Source organism: Pseudorca crassidens, chromosome 7, assembly GCF_039906515.1.
Source record: "Pseudorca crassidens isolate mPseCra1 chromosome 7, mPseCra1.hap1, whole genome shotgun sequence".
Taxonomy (NCBI): domain Eukaryota; kingdom Metazoa; phylum Chordata; class Mammalia; order Artiodactyla; family Delphinidae; genus Pseudorca; species Pseudorca crassidens.
This window is the reverse complement of record NC_090302.1, coordinates 915,905-936,130: the sequence shown is the minus strand read 5'-3', so window position 1 is coordinate 936,130 and position 20,226 is coordinate 915,905. Positions and strand designations below refer to the sequence as shown.

The following is a 20,226-nucleotide window of genomic DNA, read 5'->3' as shown; positions in this document are numbered from 1 at the left end:
TTTCTGTCACATTCTTCTTTGTTTTTACAACCCTTTGAAAATGGAAAAGTTATTCTTAGCTGATGGGCAGCACAGGAACAGACCCCAGGCCACAGACTGCTGACCCCTGCTCTGCAGATCAGCAAGGCCCACAAAGACTCTGATGTCACACAAACTGCTTGGTAGGTCCTCAACACTGGTCCACCTGGGTTGTCTTCACCCTGGCTCCCTAGGCAGGAAGCAGGGATTCTCCAAGGGAACTGGCCCCCATCCACCCAGTATGCTCTAGCCAAGTTCCAGCACCCCCCCTCACAACCTCAGCTCTGTAACCAGCTACACCACACAGCAGGGAGCGTCTCAGCATTCATCTCATTTCACCCTCAAAAGGTCAGGCAACCACTGTGCATTTCAGCAAAACATTCTCTTATTTTATTTTTATCTCAGCAAATGTTCTCATTTGGCACCTGACTGGCATCAAACCAAAGCCCTTAGGCCAACAGGCGTGGCCTGAGACCATCTGCAAACTTCCCACGTGTAGGTCTCAATGGCTATGCGCGTCAGAGCACCTGTTCCTCTCTCTGGTCCCTTAGGGCGGCCTAAAGGTCTCAGGTGCACTAACAGTGCCGGCCGTGAGGTGGTGGAAAAGTCGTGACACTGCAATCTGCTGGGATAGGTAGACAAGCAGCGCGTTGAAAGCAGGTTCTTTTCTCAGGCGACAGATATCCAGATAGGGTCCCGATCATGCTTATTCAACATACTCCTGTCTGCCTGGGCTGGAATGAAGAAAGAGCCATCCTCCCCAGCGCAACTGGGGAGGAGACACAAGCTGGTTTACACTTTTTAGAGCTCAAGCATCTAAGGAAATCTTGTCTGGGCAGATGGGGCAGTAAGCTCTCAGGTCAGCACTGCTGGCCAGGGGAGATCCGAGTCCAGCTTTGCAGCCTTTGCACAGTGGGTACTTTCCCAGGAGCCATGAAAATACTCAGAGCCCATCAGGACATTTTACTTATATGCCGTTTCCAACTGTCAGAGGAGTTCAGGACTGTCTGGCCTTCTCAGGATCCTTCTCAGGATCTCAATTCAAGATTAGCTATTCAAAGGATGAAATAAGAGGGAATACGTTTTAAGAATCAAGGCTGCTCTTTTTAGCCCTGCTGAGGGAACCATTTCAGAGATGACTGATAGAAAGCTGGGCACCCAGCAGGGCACAAGCTGGCTTTCAGACCCAGACTTCTCCTCCGGTGCGGCGGAAGTGGGACCTCAGCCTGGGGTCCCGCATTCTAGCTTATCTTCTGCGAGGCTAGTTGACCCGGCAGGCACGGATCATGAGCAGCTGCAGGAGAATGAAGACCGGAGACGTGATCAGGCCAAACCAGAGCTCCCGAGTCTGCTCCACCAGCTTCTGGCACAACAACATCTCGAAGACGAACTTCAGGCCAAGAACCGTGAGGACCCAGAAAAGGCGGAGCACAGCCAGCCGCTTCTCTCCATCCTGGAAGAGGCGCACGGAGACGATAGTGGTGAAGTAGGTGCTGAGCCCGTCAGCGGCGAAGAAGGGCACGAACACGTTCCACCAGGAGAGGCCGGGAGCCAGGCCGTCCACACGCAGGGCCAGCAGCACGGAGAACACCAGCAGGGCCAACAGGTGCACGAAGATCTCGAAAGTAGCGAAGCCCAGCCACTGCACCAGCTCCCGGAGCGAGAAAAGCATCGCGCCGGTTGAGCGCGGGCCAGGGCCCGGCCGATGGTGCCACCCGCCAGGCTGCGCCGCCACTCCCCACGGGCCTCGCTGGCGCCTGCCGCCGTCGCCGCCGCGGCCAGCGAGAGGCAGAAAGCGACCCCGCCTGCCCCGGCCCTCGGCCCCGGTATGCAGCCAATCCCCCGGCCCCCGCCCCGGACCCAGCACTGGCCGCCAGCCGACGACCGCCTTGTTCGGACGCCATGCCCCGCCGGGCGCGGCCCAAGGGCGTCACTTCCGGCCGACGCCGGAAGTCGGAAGTCCGAGCCGATCCCGGCCGCCCGGGCCAGCGGGAGCTGCCTGCCGGTCCAGTTTCTGAATGCAGGGGACCCCGGGGCGCACCCCGATGCCGAACACGCGGCTTCTGGTGCTCTTCGGCAGCCAGACAGGCACAGCCGAAGATGTGTCGGAGAGGCTGAGGCGCGAGGCCCGGCGCAGGGAGCTTGGCTGCCGGGTGCAGGCCCTGGACTCCTACCCCGTGGTGAGGGCTCCCTGGGCCTCGGCGGGGAGACCCAGCAGGCTTGGGGTTCCGGCCCCCAGAGCCCTTGACCCTAGGGCGCCGCGTTTTGTCTGAGAGCGGGCCCTTCCGTTACGGCAGATTTAGGGGCCGAGAAAGCTTGGGAACAGCGGCCAGCTTAGCACATGGAGGAGGGGGTGAGGTAGGAGGGTGGACCCTGAAAGAGAGAAGGCAGGCCAGCCGTTCGCGGGTGTTAAGTACATTTACCCCGTCTCTCTGAGTGAAGGAGACGGAGCCAGGCTGCTGGGAGGATGCCTGGTCATTACAGCCCGAGGCCTTACATATGTGTCTTTTTGTTGAGGTGAATCTGATAAATGAGCCCCTGGTGATATTTGTTTGTGCAACTACAGGCCAAGGAGAGCCCCCGGACAACATGAAGGTAAGGCTGACCTGAAGTGGCTTACTGTGCCTAGGAGCTCAGATCCCTGCCTTCGGCCCTCACCCCATTTTCATTGCCTGGAAAGTCTTGAGAAGCACAATAAATAGTTGCCCTACTATATCTGCTGCACGTCAGCCATGGATTTGGGAGGAGAGCTTTCGGTGGAGCTGGGGGCTCTGGTTGTCCATCTTAATAAACTCTTCACAGGCTACCACTTTAGCTCTTCATGTTTTTCCAGGATTATATATAAACCTGTTATGGGTCTTGTGTGTATTTCAAAACTGACCTTCAGGGAACATTCTTCGATTCTTCGACCGTCTTTTGAGCACACACTGTATTCTGAGCATAATCTAGTGCTGGGAATCTGGCTATGAACCCAGTAGTCACGTTTCTACCCTTTCGGAGCTCAAAATACAGCAAAAGTGAAAGAGTTGAATGGGTAGTTACTATGCCAGGAAGTGCATGCTTCCAGGGAAAATGCCAGATGTTATGGGAGTATTAATAAGGGCTATCTAGCTCATTCTGGGAGTTCAGGGAGAGCTTTCTAGAAGAAAGGTGTATAGGCTAAGTCCTGAAGGATAAGTGGGGGCTAGCCAGGCACCAGGAAAGAGGGAGCAGCCTCTGCAGAGGAGAAAAACAACCCAGCCTCTGGGATGAGCAGAAAGCAGTTCAGGATGGTCGGGGTTGGAGAGGAGAAGGGGCCAGGCAGCCAGGTCAGATCCCAAGAAGCCCAGCAGTCACAGGGAGGCAGATGGACTTGAAACAAAGGGCCAGGGAACCCATGGGATGACGTGGTCACGTTCGTATTCTAGCAAAACTAGCACTTGTCTGCAGGGGGAACAGGCTGCAGGAGAGCAGGGACAATGCGGGGGGGGGGGTGCACAGCGCAGCCAAGAGCCTGGTGGCTTGAGCCAGGATGGTGGCAGAGTAGAGGAACGTGGACCCACTCCAGAGATGTTAAGGTAGAGTGGATCGAATGTGTAATCATATCTCAAAGATGAGAAAGAAGGTGGAATCAAGACAGGAAATTGGGCTCAGGTAGTAGGATGGATGGTGGTTCCAGGCACAGAAGCAAGAGAATAGGGAGGGTGAGGTGCTGGACATCACCCGGGTGGAGACGCGCAGCTGGTCTGGAGCCCCGGTGAGGATCCGGGGTGGAGGTGGATGTCACAGTGACCAGAATGTGGAGGCGAGAGAAAGGGGGCGCTTCCCTCCCCCAGGGCAGCTGCCCTAAGCACGAAGGGCGTGGAAGGTGGAGAAAAGCCTGTGAGGGGCGGGAAAGCGGCCCCATGGGCAAGAAGAGGGAGCACACCATCTCCAAGGTCAAGGGCAGAGAGCTGGCTGTTTCCAGAGGATGGTCTCCGGCACTCAGAGCTGCAGGGAGAGGCCCGAGAGGCATTGCTGGGCTTTATCAGCAAAGGGACTGCTGGTGATTTCGGGGAGAGAAGCCTTGAGGAACGTCTGTACACGAAACAATTCGAAAAGGCTTATTGCTCTGAGTGGGGCTAAGGGGTTAAAAAGAGGATACTCGTGAGACGGAGAAACGCAGGCCTGTTTAAATGTTGGTGGGGGAAAGGAGGCAGAAGGTTGAAAAACTGGGTTGGAGTGGGGATGCTGTGGGAGAGCCCACACAGGAGCACGCACAGGAGAGGAGGCAAGTCTGGAAGACCAAAGGCAGGAGGATGGTGGATGCCAGAGACGCAGGGTGGGGCGAGGGAGGCGATGAAGACCTCCGTCAGGTCAGCTGGCAGAGGTACAGACTTCACGTCGGAATCCAACAGCATGAAGGTGGTGACAGTGACACTGGGACGAGGGTGGATAAAGGAGGGCAGAGTGCCGGGATGGACACCCTACGGAAGTGGTCAGGATGGGGCCCTCCCAACATAGCACGGACTGGAGGCTCCTTTGAGAGGCTCAGACCAGGGGCCCCGGACCGGCTGCACACTGAACAGGGAGAGCCCAGCCTCCTCGTCACGGTCCTCTGAGGACACTGGCCAGGTGTGCCCTCCCAGGCAGCCAGGGCCTTGCCCCACTGGTGACAGGCGCGAACGTGGGGTTTTCTATCAGTGCTTTTTTTTTTTTAAATAAATTTATTTATTTATTTTTTGGCCGCATTGGGTCTCCGTTGCTGCGTGCGGGCTTTCTCCAGTTGTGTCGAGCGGGGGCTACTCGTCGCGGTGGCTTCTCTTGTTGCGGAGCATGGGCTCTAGGCACACGGGCTTCAGTAGTTGTGGCACGTGGGCTCTAGAGCACAGGTTCAGTAGTTGTGGCGCACGGGCTTCATCGCTCCGCGGCATGTGGGATCTTCCCGGACCAGGGCTTGACCCGTGTCCCCTGCATTGGCAGGCGGATTCTCAACCACTGCGCCACCAGGGAAGCCCTGGCAGGTGGATTCTTAGCCATTGCGCCACCAGAGAATCCCCCTCTATCAGATTCTTAAGTACACATAGAGCAGAAAGAATGACCACGCTCTCAAGGAAAGACCCCCGTGAAGGACAGTGACCAGGAGAAGCACAAGCGGAACCCGGTGGAGCGGGGGCAGAGCAGCCAGGGTTCCATCTGCGAGAAGGGAGAGCTTGGCACCCTTGGGACAGAAACGCAAAACCTGGGCAGAGCTACGGATGAGGAAACACTGCTTAAAATGATACCAGATCAGAAGATAACATTGAGAAATCCTCCGAGAGAATATAACGAGATAGGAAACGAAAGATAATATCAGAATTCCGAGATTATTCCAGTAGCCTCGAAACGGGAAGAGTGGTGAGGGAATTACCAAGGGAAGCAACAAGACTGAAGGACGAGTCTCCAGCCCGCGAGCCCACCATGTGCCCAGGAAGGGCCCGTGGGGTGTGAACAGGGCTCCCGCTGACACACGTCTCATGTGGGTTTCAGCTGCTGGGCGCAGAGAGTGCCCAGGTGTCTAGCGAGGGACAGAGCAGGGCACAGAGCGACGCTGGCTTCTCGGCAGCGATCACGCGGTTGGACCAGCTCAGAGCAAAGCTTCAGGCTCTCGGGGAAGACGATTTCATGTAAAGTGTGCCCTGCTGTCTACCAGGCAGTGTGAGGGGAGGCCAGGCGTTTTCAGACATAAGCCGTGGGAATTGCATCTTCTCTGGACCCTTTCTCAGGAAGCACCCTGGGGGGCTCCACAGCCTGCCTGAGACAAGGTCTAAGCAGGAATGAGCAGGGGGTCTCAGGAGGCAGAGCAGGCGTGGTCCCCAGCGGTGGCCCATGCAGGAAAGTCTTGAGAACTCCAGGGAGCAGTCCAGGGCCAGTAGGCAGAATTGTGCCCCGACAGGCCCAGGACCCCTCCACCCCAGGGGGCCTCTGTCTGGCCAGGTACAAAGCAGAAGGGAGGTGGGCTGTGAGGCGAAACCTGGACCGTACCCAGAGGGCAGTGTCTCAGGGCTCAGGTGACCAGTGGCCAAAGGTGAAGGGGAGCTTTGTTTAAAGCACCTCTGTCGGCCTGCAGGGAGGCCAGGGCGGGGAGTGGAACAGGTGTGCTGCTGCACGGGCTGCCCAGCGGGTGGCCCTGCAGTCGGAAGGAGAGGGACTCGGGCTCGGTCTCTCCTGCTGTAGAGCTTCTGGAGGTTCATCTTCCGGAGGAACCTGCCATCGACCTCCCTCTGTCAGATGGACTTTGCCGTCCTGGGCCTTGGGGACTCATCTTACGCCAAGTGAGTAAGGGTGGGCAGGCTGCTGGCCTGCAGAGACTGTCTTTGGGGTCAAGCACAAGGTGTCCCGGCAGAGGGCTGGGTGGCCCAGCCCCCAGGGCTCCCACTTCGGGATGTGGCCCTGGCCATGCGTTCTCGTCCCACAGATACTCTCTGGCGGGCACCTCCTCCATGGCCAGAGGCCCCAGGGCTCGGAGGGCAGGCCAGATCCATGCAGGAAGTGGGCAGGGCGGCAAGGTGGGCGCCAGGCTGGGGCCACGCCCAAGGCACCTTCCAGGGCAGGAGGTGATGTTTGGAGCCGGACGTCCGAGGTCTGAGCCAGCGTCACCTGTCACCGTGTGACGTAGGGCAGCAAAGGCCTACCTGCTCTTCCCCCACTTTTATAAAAGCCTTTCATGAGACATTTGGGCTTGCGAAGAGCACATAGAACAGTGAGCTGCGAACAGGCGGCAGGCACAGAAGACCCCAGCCCCTGGGAGCCGCCCTGAAGCCAGCACTTCCCTGGACGTGGCCATGGGACTGCCTGCCCCGGCTTTTTCTCTTTCAACGTTTTCACAACGTAGCCATGTCCTAAGCAGAGAATGCTATCGCTCTGCGTTATTTCTTGGGGAAGTACAGAGGGCTTTGTGTTCAAGGGTATGCATGGCGTTAGGTTCCCAAGATATTAAAACCGTAACTGTGCAGCACAGGAGCTGAGGGAGGGGTCGCTGGGTACAGACACTTCCAGAGCCGGACGCAGCACGAGGCCTGCAGTCGTCCAGGTGAAAAGGACAGAAAATGGGTGGCATAGTTATCCTTGCCTACGGGGGCTTAGGGGTTCTGTTCAGTGCGTAACGTAGACATCCATTCCTGCTGGTGGGCGCGCCCACAGGAGGGGTGAGAGACCCTTCCGTTGACAGTGGTTCTGCGAGGAGCTGCCCTTCAGGGAGCAGCGAAGTGACCCCAGGAAGACTTGGGACCCTCCACCCTGCGCAGCCAGCTGGGTGCTTCCCTCCTGCCCCCGCCTGGGGCCCGGGTCAGCGCCAGCCTCCGTCTCTCCGTAGGTTCAACTTTGTGGCCAAGAAGCTGCACCGACGGCTGCTGCAGCTCGGGGGCAGCGCCCTCCTGCCCGTGTGCCTGGGCGATGACCAGCACGAGCTGGGGTGAGTGGGGGGCGGAGCACCCTCCTGCAGGCCCAGCCGGGAGCGGGGTCCCCAGACCAGGGTGCACGTGCTCTCTGCAGGCCCGACGCCACCATCGACCCCTGGCTGCACGACCTGTGGGAGAAGGTGCTGGGTCCGCACCCTTTGCCCCTTGACCTCGGCCTGAGCCCGCCCGGAATCCCGTAAGTGTGGCCTTGGGGCGGCGCCTGCAGGCGCAGCAGGCCGCTCGTCCAGGCTGGCCAGTGGTCCGACAAGTGTCTTCCCCCTTCACAGCTGGCCCTCCAAGTTCACCCTGAAGTTCCTCCAGGAGGTCCCCAGCACGTGCTCTGAGGAGCTGTGTGTGGCCGGGACAGACCCTCAGGGACCCCCTTCAGAGTTACAGCCCTTCCTGGCACCCATGGTCACCAATCAGAGGGTCACCGGCCCCTCACACTTCCAGGATGTTCGGCTGATTGAGTTCGACATCACGGGCTCTGGGGTCAGGTGAGGGCTGGTCCTGGGGACCCGTGGGGGGCATGGCCGCAGCAGGGGGGACCGTGGTCTGGGGTTCAGCAGGTCCTCTTCCAAAGCGGGCACTCAGCGGGGAAGAGAAGAGAGACGGCGGCCAGGGAGGGGGGACCAAGGACCGCCCCTGGCCTCCCTGGCCGCTTGTTTCCTTCCTCTGAAGTCCCCCAGAGCCCTGGGTGTCCCCCACAGCTTTGTGGCCGGCGACGTGGTGCTGATACAGCCCGAGAACACGGCCAGGCACGTCCAGCAGTTCTGTCAGGCACTGGGCCTGGACCCTGACCAGCACTTCACGCTGCAGCCCCGGGAGCCGGGTGAGCCCCAGCCGCCGCTGCTGCCACCGTGCACTGCGCCCTCTTCTGTGTCCCCAGCCCCCGGGCTGCCCCCACCCGCGTCCCCAGCCCCCCACAGCCTCCCATTCCCCACTGCAGGTGTCCCCTGCCCCGCGCGGCTGCCCCAGCCCTGCTCCATTCAGCGCCTCGTGTCCCAGTACCTGGACATCGCCAGCGTCCCCCGCCGCTCCTTCTTTGAGCTCTTGGCCTGCCTCTCCTGCCATGAGCTCGAGCGGGAGAAGCTGCTGGAGTTCAGCTCGGCCCAGGGCCAGGAGGAGCTGTGCGAGTACTGCACCCGGCCCCGCAGGACGGTCCTGGAGGTGCGGGCAGGGGCAGGCGGGCGGGCGGGCGTGTGTGGCCGTTCCAGCCGCAGCCCTCCTGAGGCTGTCTCCGCCAGGTGCTGTGCGACTTCCCACACACGGCTGGCGCCATCCCCCCGGACTACCTGTTGGACCTTATCCCCCTGATCCGGCCGCGGGCCTTCTCCATCGCCTCTTCTCTGCTGGTGAGGGGCCGGCCTCGGGGCAGCCAGGGCCGGGGCCACCAGGGTGGGCGGCGGGGCCCTGCGTGAGGGCTTCGGGCCTTCCCCAGCCCTCAGCGGCCACTGGGGCCCAGCCGGGTGAAGGGGCTGGAGCCTGAAGCAGGGCAGGGTACCCACTGTCCCCTCCCCCAGGCCCACCCCTCGAGGCTGCAGATTCTCGTGGCAGTGGTGCAGTACCAGACGCGCCTCAAGGAGCCCCGCCGGGGCCTCTGTTCCAACTGGCTGGCGTCTCTGGACCCTGGGCAAGGTGACCCTGGCTCTCTGGGGCGGGGGGCCATGCGCAGGCCCCGTTCCCCCGCGTGCACCACAGCCAGTCCCGGGCTAGGGCCCTGGGCCTCCGAGCTTCTTCACGCCGCCTCCCTCCCGCGATAGGACCTGTTCGGGTGCCCCTGTGGGTGCGGTCCGGGGGCCTGACGTTCCCAAAGACACCAGACACGCCTGTGATCATGGTGGGGCCAGGCACTGGCGTGGCCCCCTTCCGAGCGGCCATCCAGGAGCGAGTGGCCCAGGGTGAGACCGGTGAGCACAGAGTCTCAGGTGGGGTGGTGGCCGGGCTGAACCTCGAGGGCCCAAGTCCTGGCTCAAGGCCCCCGCGCTTCCCCAGGAAACGTCTTGTTCTTCGGCTGCCGCCAGCGGGACCAGGACTTCTACTGGGAGGCCGAGTGGAAGGAGCTGCAGACGCGGGGCTGCCTGACTCTCGTCACGGCCTTCTCCCGGGAGCAGGTGGGTGTGGGGGGGGCGGGGAGGGACGCTAGGGGGCGCAGACTCACCCCGTCCCCCCGCCCTGCAGGAGCAGAAGGTGTACGTGCAGCACCGGCTCCGGGAGCTCGGGCCGCTGGTGTGGGGGCTGCTGGATCTCCGGGGCGCTCACTTCTACCTGGCGGGGTGAGCCCGGACGCAGGTCGTGGCGGGGGACCAGTCCCCTGGGGACTCCGACCGTGCTGAGCCCTAGCCTGCCTTTCCCTCCAGCAACGCCAAGTACATGCCAGCTGATGTGTCGGACGCCCTGACGTCCATCTTCCAGGAGGAGGGCGGGCTCTCCGGCCCCGCCGCGGCCGCCTACCTCGCCAGGCTCCAGCGGACCCTGCGTTTCCAGACCGAGACGTGGGCCTGAGGAGCCGTCCTGCTGTTGGCCACGGCCACTCTGACTTCTGCTCTCTGGAGACCATTGTTACCTCTCTCCCTGTCCAGTCCCAGCTGGGAGGACAGTCAGCTCTCCTTCCTGCACAGACCCCGAGCAGCGGGAGGAGACCCCCAGGCAGCCCACACCGTACAGCCTGAGCAATAAAGGATGGGCTCTGGGCGGCCGCTTCTTACCTGCTCTTCCTTGTGCCATAGTGCTTCTCAGGTGGTGGGTGGGCCCACAGCTCACCCGCCCTGCTGGGCGCGAGGGCACCGTTGCTCAGCCCCACACCTCGGTGCCCGATTCTCACGCGGTGGGTGCCAGCTGTTTGCCCTCCTTGTACAAGCTCTGCCCTGGCCCTGACGGCCCAGTAGGGGGAGGCCTGGAGAGGCACCAGGCAAGGCTGGCGTCGACCGTCCCCTCCCAGCCCAGGGCAGAGCAGCCCAGGGCCCTGGGAGGGAGGGGGCGGGGCCTCGGGTGGGAGGGGAGGGGCGGGGCCCAGGCTGGTGGGGGAGAGACGTGTGCGCGGTGTCCCCACCCCGGGAGTGGAATTCCTGCTGGAGGAGTTAGGCTGGCCTGCTCACAGCGCCGCCGCCTAGAATACAGCTGGCTGACACAGGGATCGCTGCGGCTGGGCCTGGCAGAGCCTCTTGGGGACGGGACGGCACGCTGGGCCCAGGAGCCGCCCGCAGCTGGCACGGCTGTTGGGGCCCGAGTGAAGTTTATTCTGAGTGGGGCCTGGAGCCAGGAGGAGGAGGCAGTCGCTGCAAGGTCAGTGCCAGGCCGTGCCCCAGCCCCGGAGGGCCACACTGACCTTCACAGCCCCGGCCTGCCCCGTCGCCGCCCTGGGGTCCCCACCCACCCATCCCGACCCCTGCCCTGGAGGCACCGCCCCTGAACTGTGCCCTGGGGCCCCCACTCATGGCCCTGCTGACCTCAGCTCTGGGCTCACCAGTCTGCCTTTGGCCTCCCTGGGCCCTGAGCACCTGGACCCTCTGCGCCAAGTGCTGGTAGATAATGGGTCGGACAGCGGGGCCCTTGGGAGCCCCCAGGGTGCCAGGACTCCAGACAGTGAGCCCCTGCTGGGGGCTGCAGCCTCGGCCCGCCCCTGGGCCCGGCCCACAGAGAACGAGGACGAGGACGAGGACGAGGAGTGCCCCATCTGCACTGAGGCCTACGGGCCCGGGGAGCACCGCCTCACCCTGCTGAACTGCGGCCACGGCCTATGTGTGGGCTGCCTGCACCGGCTGCTGGGTGCAGCCCCCAGTGCTGACCTGGGCCGGGTGTGCTGCCCGCTGTGTCGCCAGAAAACACCCACGCTCGAGTGGGCGATCTGCCGGCTGCAGGAGGAGCTGCTCCAAGCCGATGGGCCCCAGCGCCCTGCGCCCAACGCCCTCCCCGTGCCGCCCCGCCGGGGCCCCGGGCCCTGGGCCTCCCTAGAGCACCGCTACCAGCTGCGCTTCCTGCCGGGGCCTGTGGGCAGCCGAGGCTGCCTGCCCTTTCTGCCCTGCCCGCCCTGCCTGGGCTCCCGGCTCTGGGCCCTGCGGGAACGGGGGCCCTGCGCCCGCCGCCTGGCGCTGCTGGGGCTGCTGGCCCTCGAGCTGCTGGGGCTGCTGCTCATCTTCGCCCCACTCGCGCTGCTGGGGCTGCTCTTCGTGCTGCTGGACAGCTCCCGCCGCTAAGCAGAGCCCGTCACGGCCGCCACCAGCACGGCCTGGGTCTGGGACAGCCATGGCCGCCAGCGGACAGGAGGCCCAGGCTGGCCCGAGCCTTGGTGCCCTGAGGCCCGATGACCAGGCTGAAGGACCCAAGGGTGACTGGGGCACTAGCCTTCAACCAAGGCCCAGCACCCGGGCAGGGCCACCCAGGAGCCTGTGTTCAGCATCTGACCCAGCCAGGGACTCCAGACTGCCATGATGCCCGGACATGAGCCACTGACGCCCAGGACAGCACTGGAGGAGCTCTGTGACACGGGCCCCAAGTGCCCCTCGATGGACAGGCCCCACACTGCTGCCGGGCTGTCGCCGCCCTCCCACCTGGCCTGCCTGCAGGAGCGGGACGGGACGGGTGCAATGGCAGGGAGTCGAGTCCTTGGAGTGGGCGGAGCCCTGGGCCGGGGCTGCAGGCCCCCCACCTGCCCACGTTCCAGATAAGGGCCAGCGTGTGTTCCCTGAAGGTCAGGGTAGCCGAGGGGAGGGCTCCTGCCGCACAGGCCCAGCCCACAGAGGGCCTGCTCACCTGGCCAGTCAGGATCCAAGTGGCGACGCTGAACAGCCGGAGGGTCAGCACACGCCCCTCAGCTTCAAGGGACGTGGGCCCAGCCAGGCCCTGGAGACGCCAGAGCACCAAGCTGGGCCCCAGTTCTGCCCCTGCCTCCTCTGTGACCTCCCTTCGGGGAGCCGGGGCCTTTATCTGAAGGACAGGCGCCGTCACAGCACCACCTCCTGGGCTCGTTGGTGACATGCTGAGCCCTGTGCCCAGCGCGCGAGATGGCCCTCAGTAATAAACGGTAGCTACTACTGACACTGTTGTGGCTACGTCGCCGTCATCTTTACCCTGCCTTCACCAACCAGGCGACAAAGTTTCTTCTCCAAATCCAGGTCATTCTAGTGCCAGACAGGAGACCCTCCTCCGGTCCTCATACCTGATCGTGACTGCGGCCAGCCTTTGTCCCAACCCCAGTCCAGGCTGGCCCCCAGGCCATTCTCACATAACCTCAGAGGATCAGGTAGGCACCAGGGGCCAGCTGGACTGACTTGTTCCCCCGTTGGCTGCACTCACATCCAGCGGCCAGTGCAGAGGAAGCGTCCTCCCTTTGCCCAGCTGGGCCTGCTTTGCACACCTGCCCCCACAGTCCCGCCTGGCACATACAGGAGGCTGGCTCCACATAGAGGTGTGGGGCGTTCACACACACACACACACACACACACACACAGAGGCTGGCTCTGCATAGAGGTGTGGGGCATTCTCTCTCTCAAACACACACACACACACACACACACACACACAGAGGCTGGCTCCGCATAGAGGTGTGGAGCATCCTCTCTCACACACATACACACATACACACACACACACACACATGAGTGTCAGGCCCAGCCCTCCTGGGCAGCGTGCCTGGACCGCGTGCCTGGACCAGACTGGCCCCCAGCGAGCAGACCAGGTTGACCCCAAACAGCACTGGGCCTTCCTCTGGCTGCTCCAGCCTGGACCCTGTCAGGGCTGCAGCCCTGCGTGCCCACCCTGGCCCAGGCCTGTGCGCAGGCCTAGGCTTCAGTCCAGGGAACGAGGTGCAAACTTTGGCAGAGTTTTAATGGCAAGGTTGGCTGCAGCGACAGTGCCACGCGGGTGGGGACCAGAAGCTGTGGTGGGCAAGGGGTCAGTGGGCAACAGGGCAGGGCCAGATCCCTGAAGAAGCAGCGAGCGAGGACCGGTGGGCGGTGGCGGGCGGGCGGGCGGGCGGGCGCTACATGATGGAGCAGGCAGACAGCGGGTTCCGCACGTGGCAGGTGCACGCGGCCCCGCAGTACTGCCGGAAGGTCTGGTAGCAGCTGCCCTCAGGCTCGCCCCCCCACTGGCCACCGGACGGAGCGGTCAGTGCCTCGGGTGGCAGGCGGCTCAAGATGGACGTGTTGACGGCCAGCGCAGCCAGGCCGTAGTCAGTGAAGAGCACAGTCTCGCGGCGGCAGGTGGGACAGGAGATGAACTTGTACTTGGGGCAGGACTCGTAGAGAATCTGCAAGCACTGCTCACACACAGAGTGCAGGCAGGACAGCACGCGGGGCCGCCGCTGCGTGACGTTGTACGTGTGCCCGCAGGTGGGGCACTCCAGAGGCTCTCCTGCAGCCGCTGCCGCTGCCGCGGAGGCCCCTGAGGCCGCAGGGCCAGGCCGAATCACGTACTGATTCACGATGACCTCGTCCGCCGGCGCCACTCGGGGGAAGCCCAGCTCCGCGCTGCCCTTGCGGGGCCGACGTGGCAGTGGCGGGGTGCAGGGCGCCCCTTCCAAGGCAGGCATGTCCCCCCCACAGGCCTGGTTGACGATGATCTCTGTGTCTGAGGGCCAGGCTCTCTTGGGTGCCAGAGCAGGGGTGGGCCGGGGTGCAGGTGGGAAGCAGGGGGCGGCCGCCTGCAGCTCGGGGAACTTCTCAGGGTGGACCATCTTCATGGCCTCCATCTTGAGGATGACATGGGGGCCCTTCAGGCAGGACATGAGGAAGCTCGGCCAGCCACTGCCCGCCTCGGGCACAGGGTCAGCCGGCATCCGGCTGTCTCCAGTCAGACTGGGTGTTCGGGTGGGTGGGGGAGTTGGGTGCGGCCGGGGGGGAGGAGAGGGGGCAGCATCCTGGTCCCGCCAGGCCTGGTGGGGACCCTGGACGCCCTGTGGACTCCTGGGGGAGGCTGGCAAGAGCTTGGGGGGAAGGGCCCCCCCCAGTGGCCACAGTGGCTTCTCAGGTCCAGTCCGAGGAGGAGGAGGAAGAAGCGGGGGAGGAGGAGAGGAACAGGGGCAGGGGGGTGTGGGAGACTGCCCTGGGCTGGAGGTCGGGCCCAGGGGCTCACCCAGGGTCTCTGGCTGCTGAGGCTGGCGAGGGGGCGTTGGGGGGTGTCCCCCTGCAGCCGAGATCAGCCGTCCCGGGGCCGGGACATCCGGGCAGGCAGGGGCTAGGTGGGCCCCATGGCTCCAGGACAGGGCGCCCAGGGAAGGCAGCTAGCCTGAGCCCTGGCTGCGGAAGGACCCGGGCTGCAAGCTCGGCGGCGGCGGCGGCCGCGGCGGCCGCGGCGGGAGCAGAGGAGAGGCCTTCACCGGGCCCGAGCTGCAGGTGAGAGACAGCGTGAGGGCAGCGCCCGGGCCCACCCTCACCCTCACCCTCACCCTCACCCTCACCCTCAACCTCACCCTGCACAAAAGGGTGCCCGACCTCTGACCCTTACCCTCGCCAGACTCGGAACCCAGCCCCCTCCCCTGTCCCCGTTCCCGAGGCCCGACCTCTGCCTAGGAGTGGAGGCCGGCCAGCGGCGACCCCGCGCTGTCCCGCCCCGCCCGCGCTCACCTGCCCCAGCCTGGCGTCCCCGGCCGGGCCGCGCGCCGCCGCCGCAGAGGTTGTCTCAAAGGCAGGCCTGGATGCGGCGCCCGCGCCTTGGCCCGGTGGCTCCGGCGGCTCTGGCGGCGACCTCGGGCGATGGCCGGGCCGCGGCGGCTCCCGGGGGCGTGGGGCGCGGGGCTCGGCTCGGCGCGGCGGCGGCGGCGGCGGCGGCGGCAGGTGCGTGCCGAGCGTGGCGCGCTCTGCGGCGGAGGCGCGGGGACCGCAGTGCGCGCGGCGCCCGCCCGCGCCCGCAGCGCCACCCCCCCCCCCGTCTGGGGACCCGCGCGGGGTCCGCGGGGCGGGGCCAGTCTCTCTGCCGCCCCTCGATCCGCCGCGGGCCTGGCGCCCGCTCTCGGGGTCGCCCTCCTCCTCCCAGCGCGGGCCGCGTGGGGGTCAGGATCTCCGCGGCGTCCCCCCTCCTGCCTCCCCTTCCCCCGTCCCCGCCTGGCTGAGCCTGGGTCCTAGTCAAGCCCCCCGCCTCAATTCTGGAAGGGAAAGCCTGCTTTGAGTTCTCACAATGCCAGAGGGAGGAAGGGGAGGAGAGAGCCCAGGGGTGGTCCCATGAAAGCTGGTTCCCAGGACCCCACCATGGGACTGCCTTGTGTCCCCGCCAGAGTCAGGGTCTCTGCTTGCCCTTCCACTCGGCCCCCAGTGGGGATGCCTCCAGGGTTTTCTGGCTCACAGGTGCAGCAGACTGTTTCAAAGACCGCGATGTGACAGAAGAGGGTGATCAGGGGCGGGCAAGCCACATCAGAGGAGTGAATGGAGGGAGGAACGGCAGTTGGGAGAATGCTCCAGGGACAGGACAGTTGGACAGATGGGTGGTGTGAGGGGTAGGTGCAAGGTCAAACAGACAGCTGGACAGGCTGCCATGGGGCAGCTCAGGGAGGACACGCACCTACACAGGGTGGGGTGGCCCTTTCCAGCATCCCAGCAGGTCAGCACGTGTCCCGTTGTCACAGAGTTGTGTGCTAACCTGACCGCACCCAGCACAGAGGCTCCATTCCTTTCTGCTTCTTCCTCAGGCCAGGCTTCCTTGCCCACCCCCTCACCCCCCGGGATACGCCCTCTGCCTGTGAGGAGCTCTCAGGTGAGAGGGAAGACAGAGGACACGCTGACAAATACAGGGCAAGGGACCAGGGCTGCATGGGCCTCCAGAGAGCCTTTCCCTAACCTGCCAGGGCCACCACATGGCATGCTGGCACTCCTTTGATCAGCACTGGGCCATGCACCTAACCCTGGACAGTCCCAGCCCCTTCTGGCCACAGCTCCTCTGCTCTGTACAGGCCAGACTGCACCTGGCTATACACCTAGCCCCAAGTCCTGCAGGCAAAAGAGCCCGGAAAGGTCGGCGCTCCTAGTAAAGGGCCCCACGCGGGCAAAACAGGCTGCAGAGGCACCCCTGGCCCATAGGCCTTGACTTTGCCGCTCTTTGCCATCTCAGGCTAGTGCCTGCGCCTCTGTGCCCTCCCCCATTCAGCGAGAGCATGTGTGCTAGTGTGCAGGTGCCCCGTGGGAGGGGCAGCGGGGTGCTTATGGGGCCCTGGCGCGAAGGCAGAGAACCTGCGGCAGCCCCGACCAGGGGAGGACTGGGGGTCCAGTCTAGGCAAGGGCTTTGCTCATCTCCCCACCAACTCCCTAGGCGCGCACCCAAGGTGGTACCGGCCACTAGGCCCCACCCCTTACCCGAGGCCCCGCCCCTGGAGATAAAGTCCACCCAGTGCAAGGCTCCCGCCCAGAGCCCGCCCAAACCCACGCCTCCCGAGCCGGGCGGCTCAGAGATGGTGCAGCCCAAGCCGGGTCCTGGACAGATGAGGCCAGCTGACCCCGAACCTGGTGTTTAGGAAAACCCTTGAGCGCAGAGGCTTCTGGGGAATATAGTTCCCACCGGTCGCACCTCCACCCCAACCCTGTCAGTCCTGTTTTGCGCATGCGCCAGCCTCCTCTCAAAAAGGGGCAGACTCTGTAGGGGCTGTGGGCGGGGCTTCTGGCGCCTGCGCACTGGACCTCTGTTGTCCGCCTCCGAACTTCCCGGTCTTTGGGCCTAATTGCCCCTACGTCTGGTGCCGCATCGGTACTACTCATGTCCGGACCGGTCTGACCGGCCCCATGCAGGCCACTCTGGTCAGCTGGCCTCTGGGCCGTGTCTGATTTGATCCCGCCCTTCCTGGGGGTGCCCCCCGAGCGCCAAGGACTAGGGGTGCGTGTCCAGGCCGCACCCTACTGTCCCGGTTGCCCCAAGCGGAGCTCACCGTGCCAGGCCCAAACCCAAGACCCCAGTGTTCACATCCACCCCCCCACATACAGCGACCCTGTATGGCAGGTGCTATGTGCCCCCTCACAGATGGAGGGGGTGCAAGGGCCAAGGATGGGGACGCTGAGGGATCGGGGCCTTGTGGCCACGAGGCCACCAACCAGAGGGAAACTAGTTTCAGAAATGAGCTAGAAACGTCACTTGTGTATGAAGCCCATGTCGCCAATTGTAAGATAAGTAAGTTTTATCGGCAAAGGTGTGTAAACCGACCATTTCTCATCGGTTAAAAAAAACAGCAAACCTCCAAGCCGTGTGTTCGCAAACATCTTGGTCTCTGCCTGCGGGGTAGAGGCTGGGTCACAGTGAGGACCTCTGCTCTCTGCTTCGGAGCAGAGGCTCTGAGACGTGTGAGTAATGGCTGGGCCCCCAGACCACCTGCAGGCCTGACCCCAGACTCGCCTCCTGTCCTGCCTTCTGGTGAGCTGCAGGTCCCTGGAGGGCCAGGACATGCCCCAGATGCGTTGAGGCTGAATCACCCAGGCTGGCAATGTCCCAGGGAGGCCAGGCTGCAGTCAACGCCCATCCAAAAAAGGAACGGTGGGTGGCCGCTGTGCTCCAGGAGCCGGGGCCTCCTGGGATCCTGGGAACCCCATCTTTGAGCCCCGCCCACAGCCCCGCCCCTCCCCAGGAGGGAAAGGGCAGCTGCCAGTCGCTCAGCTCACAGGCACCGGGCCCCGGCCCAGAGAGCTCACGGGCGCCGGGGCCCGGCCCAGAGAGCTCACGGGCACCGGGGCCCGGCCCAGAGAGCTCACGGGCACCGGCCCAGAGAACAAGACAGCTTGCTGCCGCCACCACTTCAGGTGGGTCCTGGGCTGAGGGGCTTCCGCACCCCCTGTAGGACCAGCTTAGCTGCATATCCCAGCCCCCACCCCACTCCCAGCTCCGTCACAGGGCCCTGTCTCTCAGGGAGGGCAGGGGACCCCTGGGGGCAGCTAGGAGACGCTGGCTCTCACTCTCCTTACTCTCCGCTGCCTTGCACACGCACTGACACACAGGCCTCGCACACACTCAGGCGCTTCCACAGCCTGGCTTTTCTTGGGTTCCCCTGCACTGAGCTGATTTTGTCTCCTCTGCCCACCCCTGCCAGGGCAAGCCATGGACCCCCCTGAGATGCTCGTCAAGGACCCGTATGCCCATGTCAGCATCCCAAGGGCTCACCTGCGGCCCGAGCTGGGGCAGCAGCTGGACGCGGCTCCATCCTCCTTGGAGTCTCAGCCTCTGCCCGTGGGGTCCTGCACCCTGGAGCCTACCGAGGAGGCCCCAGGGCCCCAGGGTGCCAAGGGGCCTGCCTCCATCCAAGGCCAGCAGTCCTGGCAGCAGCCCTGCACCCCCCATGGCAGTGGGCAGGGCCAGGCAGGACTGACCTATGCTGGCCTGCCGCCGATGGGGTGTGGCGGCAACACTGCCCACCACTGCTGGTGCTGTGTCATTTCCTAGCCTGGCCCCTGGGCCGCAGGGCCTGCTGCGCGGCGCCCCCACACAGCAAGCCGGGCCTCTGCTCAGGTGGCCACAGCAGTGCCTGGACAGTTGGAACAGCCACTGGCCTGTTGTCATGGGTGTTGGCTGCTCCCCACCCTGGACAGCGGCACCTACCCACCGAGAAGGCTGACAGCTCAGCCCCTGCCCCTGAAACAGAGCCTGGGCGTTAGCCATAATGGCAGCCCCGGGGACACCCTTGACCACCTCTTCAAGGCCCAGGGCCAGGCAGTAAAGCAGGGCGAGCTTCGTCCCGGCCCCTCTTCCTTGCTGCTACCCGCTTTGGGAGGGTCCCAGGCTGGAGGCCACCACAGGCTGCCAGCCGCTATGGGACATTCCGGGGTGGGGCAGCCTCATGACAACCTAACCTGCTCTGCACTCTCAGGTTGGCCCAGAGGCTGGACAGGAAGGCTGGTCGGGCCTGGGTTTGAGCTGCCCTGCATTCCCTGGGGCCGAGGGTGAGCATGGGAGACAAGAGAGTCTGCGGGTCACACAGCAGGAGCATGCTGGGCCTGGAACCAGGAGTAGAGCCCGAGAGAAGCCTCCAGGAGGAGGACTGTGCTGGCAGCACAGTGGTGGGCGGCACCAGCACGGGCAGGTTTCCAGGAGTGGAAGCCCAGGTGGCCAGCACCAAGCCTGCCCACCCGTGACTCACTGCCCTGCCTCGGCCGGGGTGTTTTCCTGGTTTCCCACAGAACATCCAATTCCTGAACATCTGCCGTGTGCTTCTCCCCGCTGTCCTGCCTCTGGGGCCTGGGCTTTGTGGAGGTGGGCAGAGAAGGCGCTGGGCCAGACCCATCCCCCACCTGTCCAAGCAGCACAGCGCACCTGCGTCAGGGGCATGTGGGGAGCTGAGACGTTTGGCACGGGGGTGAGGCCGGGATGCCGGTGTGAAGACTGAGCAGCGAGGCCGGTACCGGGCACACTGATGTTTCCGGGACCAGGCAGAGAGAGCCGGAGGAGGCCAAGCTGGCCCCGCAGGATGGACGTGTCCTGGTGCTAGCCTTCCCCCGACCCCTGGTGACTGGCCACACGGCAGGACTGGTCCCTGGGTGTGGGCAGGCGTGTCACTGGCCTGACTCCACGGGGCTCAGGCTCCCGGCCCTGCCCCATGACTGGCCCGCACAGGAAGATGACCCCACCTGGGCCAGTCACCAAAAACCCATCTGACCAGCCCAGGAGGCGGGGGCCTGCCGGGATGGCAGGAGTAAGGAGGGGACCCTCTGGGCCTGGCTTCCTCTAGCGGGACAGAGAGGGTTCTGGGGTCCTGACCTCAACCCACCCTTCCCAACACACCCCATTCTGCTATGTCACTGGGCTGGCCCCAGAGCTTTGACCAGGCAGAGGCCAGGGGGAGGTGACCTCTGAGGAGGGCATCCGGAGCTGCCCGCGGTGCCCTGCACCTCAGAGAGTTTCTGGGTGG

The 20,226-nt window shown here is 64.2% G+C and overlaps 6 protein-coding genes across 12 annotated transcripts; 3 read left to right on the top strand and 3 right to left on the bottom strand.

The window, feature by feature from the left end:
* Nucleotides 1-385: 385 nt before the first annotated feature.
* Nucleotides 386-1,690, bottom strand: TMEM203 (transmembrane protein 203). Its single transcript, XM_067742592.1, has one exon. The coding sequence runs from the start codon at nucleotides 1,688-1,690 to the stop codon at nucleotides 1,280-1,282; it is 411 nt and encodes a 136-aa protein (XP_067598693.1). The 3' UTR covers nucleotides 386-1,279.
* Nucleotides 1,691-1,723: 33 nt separating this feature from the next.
* On the top strand, nucleotides 1,724-10,122 carry NDOR1 (NADPH dependent diflavin oxidoreductase 1). 7 transcript variants are annotated; one of them, XM_067742584.1, is made up of 14 exons: nucleotides 1,724-2,198; nucleotides 2,585-2,613; nucleotides 6,193-6,290; nucleotides 7,331-7,429; nucleotides 7,510-7,611; nucleotides 7,703-7,912; nucleotides 8,126-8,247; nucleotides 8,365-8,585; nucleotides 8,663-8,770; nucleotides 8,939-9,053; nucleotides 9,179-9,325; nucleotides 9,411-9,529; nucleotides 9,597-9,691; nucleotides 9,776-10,122. In XM_067742584.1, exons 1-14 carry the CDS (start codon nucleotides 1,724-1,726, stop codon nucleotides 9,918-9,920), a joined length of 2,085 nt encoding a protein of 694 aa, XP_067598685.1. In that variant the 3' UTR covers nucleotides 9,921-10,122. The 7 variants fall into 7 exon arrangements, 4 of the variants coding, with proteins under 4 accessions (XP_067598685.1, XP_067598686.1, XP_067598688.1 ...); XM_067742586.1 differs by having other exon boundaries at nucleotides 2,064-2,198; nucleotides 2,536-2,613; XM_067742585.1 differs by lacking the exon at nucleotides 9,597-9,691.
* Nucleotides 10,123-10,660: 538 nt separating this feature from the next.
* Nucleotides 10,661-12,452, top strand: LOC137227193 (ring finger protein-like; the record flags this gene model as incomplete). Its single annotated transcript, XM_067742591.1, has 1 exon — nucleotides 10,661-12,452. A coding segment is annotated over one exon (951 nt), but the record flags the coding sequence as incomplete, so codon positions are not given.
* A 777-nt stretch (nucleotides 12,453-13,229) lies between these two features.
* Nucleotides 13,230-15,159, bottom strand: RNF208 (ring finger protein 208). Its single transcript, XM_067742565.1, has 2 exons — nucleotides 14,981-15,159; nucleotides 13,230-14,743 (listed from the first exon to the last, which is right to left on the bottom strand). The coding sequence occupies exon 2, from the start codon at nucleotides 14,191-14,193 to the stop codon at nucleotides 13,396-13,398; it is 798 nt and encodes a 265-aa protein (XP_067598666.1). The 5' UTR covers nucleotides 14,194-14,743; nucleotides 14,981-15,159; the 3' UTR covers nucleotides 13,230-13,395.
* LOC137228293 (collagen alpha-1(I) chain-like) lies at nucleotides 14,638-16,452 on the bottom strand. The gene is made up of 3 exons (XM_067745439.1): nucleotides 16,414-16,452; nucleotides 14,862-15,382; nucleotides 14,638-14,743 (listed from the first exon to the last, which is right to left on the bottom strand). Exons 1-3 carry the CDS (start codon nucleotides 16,450-16,452, stop codon nucleotides 14,638-14,640), a joined length of 666 nt encoding a protein of 221 aa, XP_067601540.1.
* Nucleotides 16,453-16,759: 307 nt separating this feature from the next.
* CYSRT1 (cysteine rich tail 1) lies at nucleotides 16,760-20,214 on the top strand. Its single transcript, XM_067742567.1, has 2 exons — nucleotides 16,760-18,127; nucleotides 18,415-20,214. Exons 1-2 carry the CDS (start codon nucleotides 17,815-17,817, stop codon nucleotides 18,762-18,764), a joined length of 663 nt encoding a protein of 220 aa, XP_067598668.1. The 5' UTR covers nucleotides 16,760-17,814; the 3' UTR covers nucleotides 18,765-20,214.
* Nucleotides 20,215-20,226: the final 12 nt, after the last annotated feature.

What these genes read in the sequence shown, in the direction of transcription:
- RNF208 (XM_067742565.1), bottom strand. Translation starts at nt 14,193, where the DNA reads ATGCCGGCTGACCCTGTGCCCGAGGCGGGCAGTGGCTGGCCGAGCTTC.
- LOC137228293 (XM_067745439.1), bottom strand. Translation starts at nt 16,452, where the DNA reads ATGGCAAAGAGCGGCAAAGTCAAGGCCTATGGGCCAGGG. An exon ending in TCAAGGCCTATGGGCCAGGG is followed by an intron (nt 15,383 to 16,413) that starts GTGCCTCTGCAG and finishes CCGCGCTGGGAG; the next exon opens with GAGGAGGGCGACCCCGAGAG. An exon ending in GGGTTCCGAGTCTGGCGAGG is followed by an intron (nt 14,744 to 14,861) that starts GTAAGGGTCAGA and finishes TCTCACCTGCAG; the next exon opens with CTCGGGCCCGGTGAAGGCCT.
- TMEM203 (XM_067742592.1), bottom strand. Translation starts at nt 1,690, where the DNA reads ATGCTTTTCTCGCTCCGGGAGCTGGTGCAGTGGCTGGGCTTCGCTACT.
- CYSRT1 (XM_067742567.1), top strand. Translation starts at nt 17,815, where the DNA reads ATGTCCCAGGGAGGCCAGGCTGCAGTCAACGCCCATCCAAAAAAGGAA. An exon ending in TGCTGCCGCCACCACTTCAG is followed by an intron (nt 18,128 to 18,414) that starts GTGGGTCCTGGG and finishes CACCCCTGCCAG; the next exon opens with GGCAAGCCATGGACCCCCCT.
- NDOR1 (XM_067742584.1), top strand. Translation starts at nt 1,724, where the DNA reads ATGGTGCCACCCGCCAGGCTGCGCCGCCACTCCCCACGGGCCTCGCTG. An exon ending in GGGGACTCATCTTACGCCAA is followed by an intron (nt 6,291 to 7,330) that starts GTGAGTAAGGGT and finishes GTCTCTCCGTAG; the next exon opens with GTTCAACTTTGTGGCCAAGA. An exon ending in GTCTCTGGACCCTGGGCAAG is followed by an intron (nt 9,054 to 9,178) that starts GTGACCCTGGCT and finishes CTCCCGCGATAG; the next exon opens with GACCTGTTCGGGTGCCCCTG.